The sequence below is a fragment of the Barbatula barbatula genome (genome assembly GCF_947034865.1).
Source record: "Barbatula barbatula genome assembly, chromosome: 22".
NCBI classification, from domain to species: Eukaryota; Metazoa; Chordata; class Actinopteri; order Cypriniformes; family Nemacheilidae; genus Barbatula; species Barbatula barbatula.
Genome location: NC_136785.1, coordinates 17,440,492 through 17,460,188, shown reverse-complemented (window position 1 = coordinate 17,460,188; position 19,697 = coordinate 17,440,492). Strand labels below are relative to the sequence as shown.

Here is a 19,697-nt window from a genome sequence, read left to right as displayed (position 1 = left end):
TTGGCTTGCGAACCTGCAAAAAAAGGGCTTCAGTAGCTTCACAGTTATCTCCCATGTAACTCTAGTGTCTCAGAAATTATTTAAAAAATAAATATTTCCCTAGGGTCTATTTTCTTTTTGAGAATGCCTTGACCATTTATCTTAGTTATTTTTCTCATTTATAGTTCATAGTAGCTTTTAACACTTTTCCCTTCTAAGGAATTTTGTTCTTTGGAATTCAAGTCTCAACAACTTCAATATCAAGACCATAAGAAAATGAGGATGGTTATGTTTGGTTATGTTGAATTTTACAAATAAAAGTGTGCATTGTTTGTAAAAGCAATAAGCCTCAAAAGCAGTGGTTCGCTTTGTGGGGCTTATGGCTTTTATAAAACGTTTATTCCATATGCGTAGCAAGGTTTCATAAAATAAAGTAAATAAAGTGATATTAGGATATGTAATGCAGTCAGCAGTTATAAATTGGCTTAACAGCTTAGAACCCTGCATTTTATTTGACCTGTTTTTTTTCCCTAACAGCTCTGTCCAGTTGGAAAGTGATGATGATGAAGTGACAAACAAAACATGGGTTCTAACCCCCAAAGTGCACGAGAGTGATGTTACACATATTTTGAACAGCTTACTAGATGGCTATGACAACAAGCTGCGGCCAGATATAGGAGGTAAGAGTCTACTATTAAGTTGCAACTCTAGTTACCAATTTTATCAAATAGACAGCGACACTATGTTAAATGAATAACATATTGTTATACCACTCTCCATTAGACTTCAAACTGTACCTATATTGCACAAATCCCTTCAATGCACTGTTGCACACCCTGCACAATTGCACCAAATGTATATGCCTTTTTTGCCTTTTTTGCCTTTTTTGACATTTTGACGATTGTTATATTAATTTAGTTACATTTAATGTTGTATATATTTTTTTAAGTGTTGATATTTTTTACTGTTATGCACCAGCCTACCAAGGCAAATTGCTTGTACATGTGAACTCATTGTACTTGGCAATAGACAATTCTGATCTGATTGTGATACTGATAACAGTATTTATTGTTTAGTTATAAGAAAAAATAATCTTTTTTTTCATTTCCTGTGAAGTGGCAGTTTTGGAGAAACTCATTCGAACTCCCAACTCGTCACATTGAAGCTCCGTGTCACCTTTCAAAGCATAGGGCGCCCTAAAGCATCAGTCATTGCCATGCGGGGTACTGCATCGCTTTAAATTGACAAACCTTTGGCTTCAATACGGAGATGAGATGGACATGCGGTTTTACCATTTTAATTAAATTATATACCGGTGTATAATTTTACAATGACATGTATTGGGGTATGAACTTCATATAATTGTATTAACATTACACTGTTCAGTCATTTTGAGGAAGTAACATAACAATACTAGAACTAGAAATATATAAAGGCTACCAAGTTCATACGATTGATTTGTATGAGTAACAGACACAAATGCAATAACCATCCGCCGTGAATTTTCCACCAGAAGAAGCGCTACGTCAGCATGCATAGCATTGGCTCTTGTGTGCCTCGTGAATGTGAATGATTGCGTCATAACATCAGCATTGAATGTGAAGTGTCATTGACTCTCGTGACTGATGACGTCATGATTCATGTTGAGATAAGATCTGACTGCATGCGTTCATTCTTTGTATAAAGTTGTCTAATGAATCCAGTTCCCAAGGTTTGCAATGTTAGTTGTTTTGTAACAGTGCATTCACAAAGGGCGTCAGTGTTAACATGATTCCATTACTTTGAATGGGTGAAGGCAAGCATTGCCGAACAGAATTGTGGGTCACTGGCGTTGCTCGTGACAGAAGTTTAACAATTTCTAAATTTTTCAAGCGCAAACACAGACGACAGCCAATCAGAGGAAAGGATGAATTGCCTGAAAGCAATGGAGTATCCCGCACGTTAAAACTGATGCTGAAGGGTGCGTTTAAAGTACAGTGTTTAGTGTACCTCTAAAATACAAATGTAGGTAAAAGGGAACAATATGCAAGTTTGGAGAATAAAGAAGTCAGGAGATCAGGGAGCAATAAGCAATACGTCATACAGGAGCAATAATACAATAGGTGCTAATACAAACTTACCAGTTTCAACAAAAGCCAGACCACTACCTTTTGAGAGAAAGAGGGTTAGTGTAATTTTTTTTTCATTTGTCTGTCAAGTTTTCACAGAAGAGATTGGTTTTAAGTAGTTTTTTGAATGTTGTGAGAGATGTGGTTGACCGGACCGAGTTACATTTACATTTACATTTATTCATTTGGCAGGCGCTTTTATCCAAAGCGACTTACAAGTAGTTTTATGCAGTGGCACATTACTGCAGAGCAATCAGGGGTAAGGTGCCTTGCTCAAGGGCCCTTCAGTCATGACCTGCTGGCACTGAGATTAGAACCGGCAACCTTCTGATCACAAGCCCAACGCTCTAACCATTAGGCCACAGCTGACCCTGAGTTAGGAAGAATGTTCCACCAGGAAGGAGCTGTGCATACTTATGGGAAGGCAAGACAAGATGCCGCTGGTTTGCTTAACACAGGGTTCTTGATGGGGTGTAGGATGGTGTGAAGGTATGCCGGTGCAGATCCAGTGATAGTCCTGTAGGCAAGCATTAGTGACTTGAATCTGATACGAGCCTCAACCGACAGCGAGTGTAGAGATATGAAAAGGGGTGTCACACTTTTTGTCTGTTGGAAGACGAGGTGTGCTGTTGCGTTTTGAACCAGCTGGAGTGGTTTAATAGCCTTTGCAGGAAGACCAGCAAGGAGAGCGTTGCAGTAGTCCAACCTTGAGATTACCAGGGCCTGGACAAGGAGTTGTGCCGCATGTTCAGTGAGATAGGATCTGACCTTTCTAACGTTGAGTAAGGCATATCGGCATGATCGCGTTGTCTTTGCGATGTGATTATTGAAGGACAGCTGTTCATCAAATATGACTCAGAGGTTCCTGGCTGTTCTTTGCAAGGAGTGATTGTGGTATTGCCAAATTGGATGCTGAGAACGTGTTGCACCGTGGGGTGTGCCGGAAACACGAGTAGTTCTGTCTTGGCCGGGTTCAGCTGGAGGTGATGCGGAAAAATGCTCTTTCATCCAAGCTGAGATATCTTCTAGGCAGGCTGTTATGCGAGTTATGCGAGCTGCTACAGTAGTTTATATGGCATGCAGTTCCCTCATAAATTTATTTTTAACTTTCCTTACTCTTACCCCTTTATTCCCCAAACTTTGCATATTGTTCCTCTTTATCCACGGATATGTACTTTAGAGGTACATTATTGTTACAATTAGGTACACCGTAAATCCTGTTCAATTATGTGGTACATTGCAGTCCATAATCTTAACGGAAACCAAAAAATATCTATCTATATTTAGTTATCAGATTAGAATATTAAACAGTATCTTACCAGTTGCTGTTTAAAAAACATGTATATAGCTTCCCTGTAAGTTTACAAACGCCAAAAGGCATACATTTTCTCTGCTTATTAAACAGTGTGCGAGTTACATTCATCTTCATTACAGTGGCGAACATTTCAGATCAGTGGAAGGATGAGACACCTCAACATATTTATTTCACAAGTGTTCATTCTAAAATCAGATTTATGTCTTAGATATGCAGATAAAACTCAATTTGCCTTTTATAGTCATTCACTGTGGTTAAGCAATTGTGTTATACAAAATCGTTGTTGTTCATTGTCCATAGACAAATTCTAACATATTCTAATTCTAATATATTGCTTTAAACAAAATAATGTATGCACTACATGTTGCAACAGGGAGTAGGAGCCAGTCAATATTCATGCAAAAGGGGTTTTATAACAGGCCACATCAAGAGATTAGCTCAGTAGGATAGAACCAACCACCATATGTTTCTCATGCATGAATGATTGTTACTAAACTGAAAGTTTCAACTGCCTGTTACAAAATTACCTGGGAACTATATTTAGCTTGCACGCTGGAGACAGCAGTAGTTTTATCCGACCCACCTTTATAAACATGCACCTTCTTGGAAACCCTGTGAGAAAATGACATGGCCATTTTACACACTGGATAGTCTTTAAATGAGAACCGTAATAACCGTTGTAGACTGTGCCGGCATGATGGTTGAAGGACTCTGTAAACCAAGCTGCTATTGTACTGCTGACATCATTCTCAATATCCCAGTCCATTCTCAGCCAGACAGCTGTGTATGTGGAAGGAGAAGGCAGACGTCAAATGAATTCCAGTCTTGTATCGACATCTCTCATCCAGTCGAATCTGATAACGATACACACAGCTCACAATTTGATACATTACACGATACTGGGTTCACAATATAACTGTATAACAACACTTTTTGTGAACCAGAAATTTAAATAACATATTTATTGCCAAAATATTAATGATTTTCAATAACATGTTTTGTTGTAGCAACAACTTGGTATAGAATTGACAACATTCTAGGTTTAATTGAACCTTCAGTATGTAAAACAATAGAAATTAAATAGATCTGTCTTGGATTTTTTAACAAAAAACAAATAAAGAAAACAACAGCTCAACCAATACGATTAAACAGACATAGCGCCCTATTTCAACATTCTAAGCGCATGGTCGAAAGCTCACGGCGCAGGTGCTCTCAGGGTGTGTCCAAATCCACTTTTGCTAGTGTAACGACGGGAAAGGATCGGCGCCCACAGGCGCATGGTCTAAACGGGTAGTCCCGATTGTCTTCATGAATCGCAGGTGTGTTTTCAGTTCCTCAAAAAGCAACACGCCAACAATGCGTTCTCTTTTAGACCAGTAGCCCATGGGCGCACAAATGGGTGCAAATTCATTTGCTATTTCAACAACGCGGCGCAGTATGGGAAAATGAGAACTGCGTCGGGCTGAAACCAGCAAAAACACTTGTGCTGCACCTTGTGCTGCATTGCGACGGGTATACGATAGAGCCCATAATGTTAGTATGTCATATTGTAAAAAAATCTGCATAGCTCTGTAGAACTTTGTTTTGCAATCATTACACTACTATTAACTCCTATTAAATTTCTTTAATGTTTACATATATTTATCATGTGTGGTATCATTTGAAAGCTTAGAGTCTCTACTTTCTGGGGAAGTGCCCCATTTTGGCATTCATCGTACATAAAATTACTTATTTAGGCAAAAATTCATTATATCCCCATGTCATAGCCCCTTTAAAATCATTTATGTTTATGATCATGAACATTTTCATTAAGCTCAAATATGTCCAACATGTTCAAGTTATATAACAAATGAAAGCTCTTATTATACAGAATATAAATCTTATTGATATTTGACCTCAGATCAAATGCAAGTCGAATGAATTATGAGTATGAAATTAATATTTGTAAACAAACAACACATTCATCAAATATCTAAGCTTATAACTGCATCCCACCATTACACATTACAACTTGCAACAGCCCATTGCTTGTGATTTTGCACCGGAAATTAAGGGAAGTCCACGAACCCACGCATGCGAAGTAAAGATGGATGTATATACAGTTATGGCTTTTTAATGCTTTCATCTGCAACAAATATGTAACGCTTAAACATATTATCTTCATTTATTGCATTGACAGGATTTTATTATTTTCCTTTATGAATCACTTGACAATCCTAGTTATATTAAACAGTAAATGAGTAAATGCATTAGCTAACATTAGCTTACAATTAACAATTTAGTTTATTAATCCTTGTTAATGTTGGTTCATGTCAAAACAGTTATTCATGTTAGTTCATGGTGCATTGACTAATGTGACAATGTTTGATTTGAATCATGTGTTAGTAAATGCTGAAACTAACATGAATACATGCTGCATACGTATTGTTCATTGTTTGTTCATGTTAGCAAATGCATTAATTAATTGTTAACAAATAGCACCTTATTGTAAAGTTACCAATTAAACTTATATTCGATATACATACAAATACTAATTCTGCATTCCTATTTTTTACTGCTTTTTACAGTCAAACCAACCGTAATTCACACAGACATGTTTGTCAACAGTATTGGGCCAGTCAATGCCATCAATATGGTAAGTAATATTCCCCCTAGCTGCTTTCACTGCCCTTCTTTCCTTCACTTGCTTGTTGTTTGAAGGCGCATTATGTTGATATGATGACATTTAATCATTTCTCCAGAATATTGAATTTGCTCATGATTGTTTGTCACTAAAAATATAAACTTTCAGAGTAGGAAATTTAAGACCTGAAATAAACAGACCCATTTCCAAAACAGGTTTAAACTCACCTAATATTTTTCTGTCACTTTGGAAATCAGCAGTACAGTCTTAATGATTTTGTTCTGTTCTGTTTAATACATGTGTGTCATTTATATGTATAAAATAATATTCTGGATGTGAAGAATGTTAACATATTTTTACAATAAATACAGTAAATGCAGAGCCAGAATATGAGCCTTAATTAGAAAATTACATCGGATGTAAATGGGGTCAATAAAGCATTCAGTTTATATTACTGAAGAAATGGCATTGATCCTTGAGTCTGGGTGTTGATGCCTCCAATTTACATGAATTCTTGTCCAGGATTTGCCAGGTCCACTTGGGTTCAGTGGTCCATGAAGTGCTTTTAAATCCTAGAATGAGACAGAAATGATTAAGCTAAATTTTTATATGCTATATCCACCAAGACATCCATTAGATTCTTTATCTTTATTCGTGAATAGAGAAAGTATAAGAAATTCTTTAACAAGCATGTCTTTGTCATTTGCAGTGTTTCAAAAATGTTCTAGGTGATTTCATCCCAGAACTTAGTAGTCGAAGCATGTATTGATATTAATACACCAGACAGGTGTAAAAAAATAAATTCTTATTTTATAGGGATGAAATGATTAATGTATTTCCACTGAAAAGTAAGGCTAAATAGAAATTTCATTTTCAAAATTATTCCAAGACTTCTGATTGTTGTTTTGTTAATTACCAGGGATTTCATCAAGTATGTTATGTTGACTGTTTTCCATTAAAACAGAAATTATTTTGAATATAAAACATGTAATTTAGTAACAAAAATAAGCTAATTGTGTTTTCTACCTCGTACAAGAAATAGTTTTAATACTTATATGAATTAATAATTTTTGTATTTTTTTGCATTTTCTTCCGAAAATGTTATTATTGATTTGAAAAAAATATTGATTTGACTAGATGTTCTCAAATAAAAATAACACTGAGTACTAGTGTATAATGCAAATGAAGAAACATAAGAAAAATGTCTGATGTTCACATCTTCCAGTATCTTCCAAATGGCTACCAGGTTTATATATATTGACTAATACTATTTGAACATGTCCGACCTGCCTAATGATGGCTAAAAAAAGATACGAAAATGATGCAATTTAACATCTTGGAAAGCAGGATTACATGAGAATTGTCTGTAAATAATTCATCTGTGACTCACGATAAAATACGTTTTACATGTAATTATCACTCACGTGCCCGGCCTCGCGCCTTTCCCTCACGGCTCTCGTACCGCCCTACTCGCCACAATATGCTTATCCTATATATACCATAATATACCATATTTGTATTTGTTGTGCAAAAAAAAATCATTTGAATTAATCTTTTAGGAGTACACCATTGACATCTTCTTCGCACAGACCTGGTATGACAGGCGTCTAAAGTTCAACAGTACCATGAAGGTTTTACGTCTCAACAGTAACATGGTCGGCAAAATCTGGATCCCTGACACATTCTTCCGGAACTCCAAGAAGGCAGATGCCCATTGGATCACCACACCGAATCGGATGCTTCGGATATGGAACGATGGCCGTATACTTTACACTTTGAGGTAACAGAGCAATACAAAGACCTTGGATGTTGAGTAAAACACTAACAGCGTAAGTCTTGAGAAAGAGAGGTCAAATGAAGCCTGTTTAATTTCATGCTCACTTATTGAATTGATTTATTATGTTTTGGGTTTAAATTATTTGCTTGACCTCTGAATAACCGCATCATAAAAGCGGGTAACATTCATCGAATTAAAACCGTTATAATGATCGACTGCCGTTGAATGGATTTGATGCTAACCCCGAATAACATGTTTTGCCTCCATTTCACTATTGGCTATTCAGACAGATAAGAAGTGGAGTGAACTAATGAAATGCACTCTGGCTCATGTTGGAAACATATAATTAGCGTTGTTATTTCTGTCTTTAGGTTGACTATTGATGCAGAGTGCCAGCTGAAACTGAATAACTTTCCAATGGATGAACATTCCTGTCCCCTGGAGTTTTCAAGCTGTAAGTTCATGGCCATTAGCTCACATATTCAGTTCTTTGCCCTGCACTGTAAGGTTGTCTCTGATTTCCCCCATGCTTTCTTCTACTCGCCTGGTTCGAGATTACAGAAATGGTTTAAGGATGCTAATAAAGACATTTCCTTTCTGATTTTGCTTTGAGATGAAGAAAAGATCCTGAGGAAAATGACAAGTTGGTGTAACTTTGAGAGACGTGTCTGTGCACACTCACGAAAGCAAGCTGTGCCAGAAGGAAGCCAGTGATGTAGAGTTATTTCTCTCTCATGACTTTGAAGAGGTTAGAGGGGAAGCGCTTTATTATGCTAACAAAGAAGCAGCAGATGTGCCATGGGACAGTCTCCTGTGAGTGTCCACTGTCGCGTTAGAGGGAATACGAAAAACAGAGGATTGTTTTCCAACACATTCTAACACCAGCCTCGTCACATATTGAAGTTTGTTAGGCACCCCTGGGCGCATTTTTGAATGCGAAGGTTATTCGTTTGGATGGGCATGCACATTTTTCCGTCATTATGAAATTATGTTTTGGGGTATTATTTTGGAATGATGACATGTATTGGGGTATGGTAAATGAGCAAGTAATGTAACCCTTTTATTGATCATATGAAACACAAGATACAAAAAGTCACGTAACTAAAAAATGTCGTAACTAATATTTCAAGTGTACCGAGACCAAACTATCGATTTATATGAGAAACAGAAGCGAAAGCATTCACTATTAGCCGTATTTCGGTTTAAAAACTGCCGCCAGAATACGCATTACATCAGCTTTGTTATGCAATTATATTGGCCCTTGTGTGTTTCGTGACTGATCGTGTCATTACGTTGGCTTAAAATATGAAAGGGTAATGGTTTCTGTGATCGGTAACTTCATAATAATGTTCTGGTTTATGTTTAAAAAGAGCTGACTGCTTACTCAAGCATTGAGTTCTTTGGTTAGTCTAAGTTATCGTACAGCTTCGCTTCAGAAGGTCTGTGACACAAGTTGTTTGTAATACTTTATGCTGTTTTTTGATCAGTTTATACAATTAATACCCAAGACTGTACTTTTATTCACATATGATGTTGTATTTAGTGGAGTTGTTAGGTTTAGGGCGGGGGTGGGGTTAGGTGCTTTAAAATATCTTTGAACTTATAAATAATATTTTTTACAAATGCAAATAATCAAATGCATGTTGTTCTGAAGCATAAGGCGAAAAAACTAGAGCAACATGGAGCAAAAACGCCAGCTGCGATGCAGATGGGACGCCGACCGAACGTCACTATGTGACGAGTAAATTAGTTAAGGGTCTTACCAAACTGCTGACATTTTTGTGAGTGAAAAAAACAAATAATTTTGTTCATATTCAAACAATATGTAATAATGGATGTACATCATTACAAACATTAAAAAGGTTGGTGATTGTTACGGCATTTGGAAATAAAATGGTTATAGAGCTTGATTAAAAATAATACACACCACTGAAAAGATGTTACTCACCTTGAGTATTTTGACCTCGATTTATGGAACTAAGTAATGTAATGACCACAGCTGAGGGACATTGAAATAAAACTTTTAAAATGTATTTTACTATTTGTTTATTTTATCATAAATTTAAAGCTGCTCTATTTTAAAAGTGATATGATTTATAGATTGGAAAAATCCCAAAATTCTATAAACAACAAGGAATTATCAAAGTTCCTAAGCTTAGTTCCTAAGACAATGTGACCTTCATATAACACAAAGATAAAAACCCTGGGACATTAAAGGGCCTACAGCTGAAGAAACACACGTCTGAGATTTGCAGATGCTTCTTGTGGATTGTTATCAGTGGGTGGGAAACCAGTGAGAAACCTTGTTTATGTTTGTCTGCTGTGAAAGATGAAGCCTGGAAGCCACACTTTTTTCTTAAGTCACTTTGAGTGACAGCGATGGATTCAAGATAGCGAAAGACTACAAATCAATAAACCCCTGAAGAATGTGTACCAAGACACTGGAGTGGATAGCAATTGTATCTGCCCTTCTTTCAAGCCAAGCACTGCAGCAATTTCATTTTCCGGCTTACAAGGCTATCAAATCTTGAATATTTTGTCTTCATTTCCGCACTTTCACGTCAATCTAAATCTGTGTTCCTCTTTTTCTTGTAGAACTGAAAAGGTGACATTTTCAGTCAACGACAGTTCAATGAGAACTATCCTCCAACCCACACAATCATATAGGTTCCTTCCTTCAAATACGACCTACAGTACAGTAGTACTTTTTAAATTAGCAAAATTTTTAATTCTCCTTGATGTTTTATGTGCATGCTGATCAGAAGTTCCGGCATCTACATTTTTCCTCAAAGTAGCTTGTACTCCACATGCTCTTTATTTTAAGCGCTCAGAAGCAATATGAAAGCTTTGTATGTGGAACAGGTCTATACTAAAGTCATTATTTACTCATCTTACCTTCCATCGCGCTGTAAGCTTGAGAAGTGGTTCATTGAGTCAATGAGTTGAACCCAGGAACCTTATCAGTCTGATTCAAAAATCAATCTTCCTTTTTTCTTTTTAATGAAACTGTTGGTTTGGTTCAGAAACTAGACTGATCCAGGACTCAATGATCCAGATACATCACTAAACAGCTTACTGGAGTGGACGGTTATTAGTAGATAATCTGTTTCTTACACATTGTACATCTTCAAAATACCTGGAGTGTATAGCACACAAATTGTATCCATCTTGTTTTCGATGTAAAAACTAGCCCAGTCATGTTTAACCTTTCTGCAAGCTGGGCAGCTTTCCACTTCACTTTTGGCATCAGTCTTTTAACACTTTACTTCGACTTAAATCAGGCACCTACTAAATAAAAATAAAAAAATGTCAATATCGTGCTAAATGTTAATTATTGAAAATCACAAAACTTTTTATGGGTTTCTAGATATGAATAATAATTGTAAAGCAGAAATAGTTAGAATTGTTAATTAGGAAATAGGTAACTTGATAATAGCAATGGTGTCTACTACAGGTTTTAAACATTTGGTAAACCATCCACAATTCTCGATATGTGTTCTTTGAAGCCAGTCTATCGGATGAATGGTTTAGTTTAACCACTGTATAATGTTCTAGTTTTTTTGTAGCCACCATCAGCTTTTTTTCTGCAGATGGCTATCCCAAGGAGGAGATCGTATACAAGTGGAAGCGTAGCTCTGTGGAGGTTGGGGATATACGTTCCTGGCGTCTCTACCAGTTTTCCTTCGTTGGCCTGAGAAACACCACAGAGGTTGTCAGGACTGTGTCAGGTAGAGTTGCCATTTTGAACATTTGAAAGTGGTTCTTATGAATGGCTTTAAACGGGTATATCTATCATTGTTGACAGTGTTGTGTGTTCTTTTATGGACTGCTATTCTCTTCCTCTTCCTCAAACTTAAAGATGGCAGAAGCACACTTTCAAGCTAAATATATAACAGTAGTTTGTTTTAAAATATAAAAGGTTGGTAGTGGAAACACTTATGGAGCAACTGTAAAGACACTGTGACATTGGAACACAACTATTGATTCGTATTTGCTAGGTTTTGTGCATGAAGTGATTAGCGCTTTTTATGGGAGATTTTATGGGTATGAACCAGCATGTGTTTGATCTGACCACACAGCCTCTGCAGTCCGAGAGCTTCCAGCAGTCCTGTCTGTGCAGTGTTGCTGGCAACCGCAAAGCATGAAAAAACACCAACCCAATGTGTGGAAATTCATTGGGATTGGACATAAGAATGTCCATTATATGGATGTTTGTGGTACGGCATTGAGACAAGTGTCACCAAAAAAGAAACAAAACATTATAAGCACCGGCTTGCGTTTGACGTGTCAGCATGTATTTCACAAAGGCATTGCATCCACATTAGCAGGTGGCAGTAATTACAGCTGCTATAGTGGCTTTAAGTAGCCTATACTGTAGCTATTATGGTATCAACTTGCAAAATACACTTGAATTGTCTAATTCATGTTCTTGTTCAATAAACAACACTGCAACAGAAGAAATCAACAGGTTTCTTTTATCTGAAGTCTTAAGGGACTAAGGGACAACCTTAGCGTGATGAGTTGTTTGTCAAATATAAGCACTGAAATGGTTGGGTTCGTCCCTTTCTGACCCAAACATGGGTGAAAGTAACCCAGCATTTTCAATAACAATTTATTTAGTTAAACTGATGTGATGTTTACCACTCAACACTCTCATCTGCTGACCATAGCAGCTTTGAGGAAAATACACAGGCTCATACATGTGTATTTAAACAGACTCATCCAATGAATCACATCACATCACTCAATATGAATAAGTGATTGGTTTGAGTGCCATTACACTTTTCCAGCACTCTAGTATTAAAGCTGTCCGATTTCTGCTGACTATTGTTTAAACAGTTACCGATTGATGGAAAAGTCATGTCACCATAACAGACACTTTGCTCAGTCATTGAAATAACACAAGTACATTTATCTTTTAGATGATTTTAATTTTTGTATAAGTATGATATAATGCAGTCACATGTAAACATATATTCATATATTCATTAATTTGATGTTTGCATAGACTACCACAAACCAGATTAATGCATTGGTTTATGGTGCTATCACATCTAGACTGTTTTCAAGTATCTCTGTTCAGTACCCACTACCCTATCACTAGACAGCCTAGCATCAGGCGTCTGCTAAATCACAAGCTCAGGGGTTGTGAGCTCTCACGCACACGCTTTCAGGCTTTCTTGCACTCTCCCTCTGCCCGACTAAACAAATCTAACGCCAAATAACAAGCAAAAGGTAACGCAGATGCGAGTGGGCGTGGCTTCAGTGCCAAAAGAGCAGAGAGTACTGCTTATTTTTCCAAGATTTTCATAACTTTATTACTTGGATGTTTCCATTTACTTTGATGTCTCCATTTAAATTTGGCTGGTTGGCTAATAACACACTTTTCTGTTGTGTGACAATCTCAGTAGAATGAGATGTATCGGCCTAAAAAGTATATTTGCCCACCCTGGAAAAATGCCCGGTATGCCGGATTATCAATCCAGCCCTGAATACATGTTAACTCTTCCAACTTTCAGTCTGCTCCCTTTCAAAATGATTTCGAGATTTGCAGTGGAATTTTACTTTGTATTTTGTTTATGAAAAAATCATCATAAAATGGAAGTTAATTGCAACTTCGCATTGGTTCTTGAGGACTATAGCATTTTATTTTAACCCCTCACTTAACATTAACTCTCTAGTTTATGTAACCCAGTTATTAGGAGTTCTACTTATTGGATTATTAAAAGAAAAGTATACATAATTCAAGGTAGGTAACGCCTGAGCATATGACTTGATAGATTTAACCCTTTCACCCTTATGTTATGTGATATAACTGAATATCCACTGATGTCCACTGCTTGCCAACTTGCAAATCGAGACAAATCAGTGATTTTGCAGGATGGAGCAGGAGTGCGTGGCAGAACGAGGCAGTGAGAAAGAATATGTGACCAAAATAACAGAAGATATCAGGAGACTGTAACAGCTAGTGTGGATACGGGTGTGCTTGCCGTGGTTGGTGTTATAATAATTTTGAGGTTGTCACTAACCGTGATTGGCTTGTGGAGGCAGTCAGCAGTTTGCAACCACCCTAATGAATCATGGGAGTTGGTGCAAAAAGATTGTCAAGACCTAAAACATATATAGCATTAACAATGTAAATAATTCCTTTCTGGAGGAATAGCTATTGTTAGAATGACCTTCTGATGCTGTGGCGTGCAGCCTCGCTATTGTCTGTGTGCAACGATCTGTATGATTCGGCTTGAGGTGCAGATGCCCTGGGACACATCATCATCCTCCACTATTAACAGAGACCCATAGTTTGCAGATGAAACATCACAGTGGTAATCTGGAGGCAGTGATGCTGAATGAAAGTGCCCCTTTTATATGAGGACTTCATGGACGTCCAACACAAAAGTCTCTTTTTAGGCCTCCAGCACTCTATTGATGCCAGAGGTACGAAATGGCCCTTTAAATACATAGAGAATGACCTTTTCACTCTGGTTCGATATTGTCATTGTGTATCATTTTACAGGAGATTTTGGGTGAATTTTCTATATAAATAATATACAGTAATGGCCCCAAAAATCATTTAGACACTTTGAGTAAGGCACACTTGAACATATTCATCTATTGAAATAATCATTTAAAGTCAACAATTGTATTTAAATACTGCCTGTTTATAGGATATATCATTTGTAAAAACTTTTTAGAGCTTAAAGATTTCTAAATGGTCATGTGAATTTACAGCATGTAATTGTAAAAGGGTGCATAACAAAAGTAAGTTAACACATGTAAATAAATCCAGCTAATAGTGTAATAGATGTAGAAATATCGAGTTAATTAAACCACCACTAAATGTCCACTTCAACCGCTATCTGTACCTTAAACACCAGTCGTCAAATTCTTGTTTAATGTGAAAATTAAACAATACATTTTGTTAAATGAATTGGGAAGTAAAAGACAAGTAAAAAAACTCACAAGCTGTAAGTGAAACGTTTCTATGCTGTTGTGTAATCTGCCTACGTGTAGCAACAGTGAGTCAGACAGAATATTTATTGCAGACTTACTTTATACTGTATGTCTACACGTACAATTATCAACACTTTCCCCACTCATTAGTTATGATTGCAGTCTTTACTATTGCTCATGATAAAGGTCAGAAATTGGAACAAACTCATAATACCAAAGTATTTAACTTTGGCGCACGCAGTAACTCACCCAACACTGTTTATTGCTAAAAACTTGAAATGTTACGGAATTGTAGCTAAATGGGTAGAGAATTGTGTTAACAAGCACACAGGTTCCATTCCCAGGGAGCGAAGTACTAAAAAATACCTTCAAAGCACTTTAAACTGCTTTAAATAAAAGCGTTTGCCAAAGCATGAATGTAAACATTTTTTGGAAAAGGTGTGCTATTACTTTTACAATGTTTGCCTAATATACAATAAAATGGCCACAACTATAGTCTTACAACATAGTGGTAAACACACCAGTGTTATGGCAGTAGGTTTTGCACCGGCAAGTACAATTAAAATCTGGTCTCAATAGCCATTGTAAACATTAATGCAGGCCACGTGAAGCAAAATGCATAGCCATGAAGTGTGTAAGACCAATTAGTTTGAAATTGTGTCTGCCGGAAAAGCAGAGAGACTCCTGCAGGAGATATCTAATCTGCCAGCATGTATTCTTGGATTGCTCCCCAAAGTCTGTTGTCGGTCCCCGTTTCCTTGGCGTGCAATCATGAGTTGAAACTATGTAACATAAACAGGTCCAACAGGCATATTAATGCATGCATGTACACGTACCATGTTTAAGTTGGCAATCTTACAAGCCCTTTCCCTAAACCGCTCGCTAAATAACGTTTCTATATACTATATGTATAGTATGTACGGTAAATGTAACATTTAGAATTGGTTAGGCTCAGGGGGTTTTGCGAGTATTAGAGAAAATCTATAATACCATACATTTTGACCCCCCTAACCTCCATCATTTTAGCAGATTCAGATTGGGTACATTTACATTTTTGTCGTTAAAGTGAGTAGCCCCTGCTGGTAAATTCCTGTAATTACATTAGTTTGGCAAAAAATGCATGTTTCACTATGTCATGACATTTACTATATAGCCAAAAAATCTTAATAACAGACTTATTTCAAAAATGTTTGTATGCCTAAATTGTCTAATTCATATAATGTTACTTAAAACTGCATCTTTCTCTGATCTAGAAAATCAGTGTCATGATTCTGCCGCATCATGTCATGTTTCTCTTGGTTTAGTGGCAGGATCATGACAGAACCTCATGTTTAATGTGGAGAGAGACAATTATTGTTCTTAAGCCTTCCATACTCTCTCTCCGGTCTCGTCTCTGTTCCCATCCTCTCGTTACCTCGTTATTGATTAATGCCCTACACCTGTTCCCCTCTTGATTTGGTCCCCTATTTAATGCCCTTGTGTCTTCTGTCTTGTGCTGGTTCATTGTGGTTTGTGTAGTGATTTCCTGTATCTTGTTAGTCTAGTCTAGTCTAGTCTAGTCTAGTCTAGTCTAGTCTAGTCTAGTCTAGTCTAGTCTAGTCTAGTCTAGTCTAGTCTAGTCTAGTCTAGTCTAGTCTAGTCTAGTCTAATCTAATCTAATCTAATCTAGTCTAGTTAATGTTTAAAGTTTATTTTAGTCTTGTTTAAGTATAGTTAGTAGGCTATTAGTCCTGTCTTGTCATGTTATTGTATCCCTGTTTTGTTATGTTACCCCCACGTGGGTCCATGTTTTATTATTTATTAAATATATGTTAACCCCTTACCTGCTGTCTGCACCTGGGTCCTCTGTCCTTGTCTCACCACTCGAGAAGTATGACAATCAGAGAAAGAGTATCTATTGCATTCATTTGAGTCCAAATCTCCAGCCTTTCTTATGCAGGAGATAATCACTATGACAACCGAAACAATGTCTGCATCTCACAGTCCCATCAGCAGCTGCGAATATTACCTGACGTTATTAACACCTTTTTACTGTAGAAATTATCTTTTCTCATAGATATTTGAATGCCCTGCAGACTGTTTATGCGTTCATCACAGCCCTTGATCTGTCTTCATTCTTCATGCAAGATAGATCTTCCTTTCCATCTGCTTTCACAGTTTCTGCCTACCTTCTGTAATTCTCTTGATTAGGTGACTCAGATTACGGAGAAATAATGCGTAATGTTTTAGATATTTGGCAGTATTGTTCTATATTTTGCTCAAAAAACAAAAAACTTAAGATCACAAAACAAAGTAATTGCAGTATATTGATACATTATCATACAAACAGATAAATTAATAAACAGACCCATTACTAGTTGCTGCATTATAATTCTTTAAAGTCCCCATGTTTTTGCTAATTTGATCCCTTAAAACAAATCTTTGACCATCAAGGTCAATTCTTTATGGTCAAAGTATAGGGGGTAATTCTAGCTGTTAAGAAACCATTAACCATGACTTTTTCCCCAATAAACTTTTAATTTGTTGCGTATTAATAGTTAGTAAGGTAGTTGTTAGGTTTAGTTATTGGGAAGAATTTGGGTTGTAGAGTAATGGACATGCAAAATATGTGCTTTATAAATTCTAATAAAGAGCCAATATGCCAATAATATGTAACAACTAGTTAATAGTGAGAATTGCCCCCTATACTGAAATGTTACCAAATAACATAATTTAACTAAGATTAATAAATAATAATGATACATTAATAATCACAATAATTAGTTAGTTTAATTGTTAGTTTATGTTAACTAATGCCTTAATAACCTTATTGCAAAGTGTTACCAAAATACTTTTGTGTTCCAGAAAAGAGCGTCATGGGGGGAAATAATGACAGCATTTTCATTCCTTGCTGCACTGCTCCTTCACAGTAGTGTACTTAAGATTCACACAGCATATCTGAGTCTCTGCAGCTCTTGAACATATTTTTCGTAATAGAGAGGCTGCAGTTTTCCTCTGTCTAAAGCTGCAGCTTTCTTGCTTTCCTTTACTTATAATAATATCTTGTTATTTTTTAATAAAAATTATTATTATTATTTTTCCCTCCTCCAGCTCTTCCAAGATTAGTTTGTTCATCAGCGCTCTGAATGTTCCGTGACAATAAACCTTCTTTGAACCAGTTAAAAACAGTTAAGGCCGTGTTCACACTTGACATCTTTTTTTAAACGAAAAAGTTGACAATGGCGCATTTTTTGCCAAAAAAAAAACGCTCACAGCTTTATGGTTACAAATAGAAGCCGGCAATGTTGAAAGAGAGCATTTGTGCAAAAAGGCAGCTTAAAGAGACAGGCTTCTGTATCGAGTTATCCACCGCCGCAAGCCACGCCCCCCTCATCATAGCTTTCACCCAGCTTCACCTGTTCCTATTCACCCGACTTTTGACATTATGGACAACCCTTCCCATAATGCCTTGCACCCGATTACCTACATTATTGCACTCACATCTGTACCTCATCCCCAGAACACTATATATGCTCTGTTTTTGTTGTGTTAATTAAAGTCTAGTTGTATTATGTTCTGTGCACTAGTTAGACCTATGCTTCAAAGCCGTGGATGTTACCTGTTATTGGAATTTATACTCGCCCGTGAAACAATGAAATAGTTTAATCAAATATGGTGTATCGTGTCTAGGCTTAGAAACATTCCGACACCCGTCTCCACGGTGACACCTATTGGTCATTTGAGAGTGTTTCCTTAAATGTATCTATTATTTTTTTTATTTCAAGTTTTTAGTATCCTTGAGAACAGCAGATGTTTTTGCTACACTACGCCCATCCTATAAATGAAGGTGGTAGGAATGCATGTGTTTCAACATTGATAATGTCAAGATCCTGCCTTCTCATGTCTTGATTTCCTGTTCTAGTGGCAGGATCGTGACAGGGCCACTTGTTTTGTATGGAGAGACATATATTATTGTCAGTCATGACATAATCGACGTTCTCTCTGGTCTCGTCTATGGCCCGCCCGCCCCTCTCGTTTCCTTGTTAGCTTCCATTCGTGTTTCATTCCCTACACCTGCCCTGTGTAATCATGCCCTGTTAGTTTCCCCTATTTAATGCCCTCATGTCTATTGTCTTGTTCGTTTGTACTTGTCTGTTTAGTCTAGGTGTTTTTGTAGTTAAAATTCTTGTTGAGTGTGTTTAGTTTTTTCAGTAATTCGTGTTTTGGTATCGTGTCCCTGGATCTTTTTGTTTGTCATCCTGACAGATAAGTGTTATGATTTGCCATCACACACCTCACAATGCTGTTTTCAAAATGGTCCAATAGTCTTCTCAATAGAGGTTTTGCTGCACTCATCTTATATGTTGGATAATTTGGCATTTGACATGCATTACATATACCAATAACACAACATATTGCTCTGGAAAATGTTCTCTCAATGTGAAATCTAGCCAAATTTAACTTAACAAACAGAGATTTTCATGGTCCGTAGATCAAAAGATGGTTATTTTTTTTATTCTTGATTTACAGTCAAAATCACTCACATCAAAGCACTGATTTGATAAAAAAACATTCTATATGGGTTTCGATGCTTCATGAAGCCTGAGAGTGTCTTTGCTGTAACCAATCACATATTTAAAAGCTACAATAATTTACATTTAGACATTTACATTTAGTATTTTTTATCCAAAGCGATTTACAGCAATAAGTGATATGTCATAAAAGAGCAATAGTATATTAGGTGCTAATACAAAGTTACTAGTTTTTAACAAAAGCTAGACCACTACCTGTTGAGAGAAGGGTTAGTGTACTTTTCTTTTCATTTATCTGTCAAGTATTCACAGAAGAGGTGTGTTTTAAGTAGTTTTTTGAAGGTTGTGAGAGATGTGGTTGACTGGACCGCATTAGGAAGAATGTTCTGAGCGGGGAAGCTATTTAATGCCCTTATTAGAAGGCATTACAAGG

General features: G+C 36.7%; 1 protein-coding gene across 2 annotated transcripts in view; it reads left to right on the top strand.

Moving 5' to 3' along the window:
• The window catches only part of gabrg2 (gamma-aminobutyric acid type A receptor subunit gamma2), a 49,570-nt gene that overhangs the window by 7,119 nt on the left and 22,754 nt on the right, over nt 1-19,697 (top strand). For both annotated transcript variants that reach the window (XM_079486863.1, XM_079486864.1), the window contains exons 2-6: nt 517-659; nt 5,970-6,037; nt 7,585-7,805; nt 8,174-8,256; nt 11,393-11,530. In XM_079486863.1, coding sequence (XP_079342989.1) covers nt 517-659; nt 5,970-6,037; nt 7,585-7,805; nt 8,174-8,256; nt 11,393-11,530 — 653 coding nt within the window. The remainder of the gene's footprint in view (nt 1-516; nt 660-5,969; nt 6,038-7,584; nt 7,806-8,173; nt 8,257-11,392; nt 11,531-19,697) is intronic.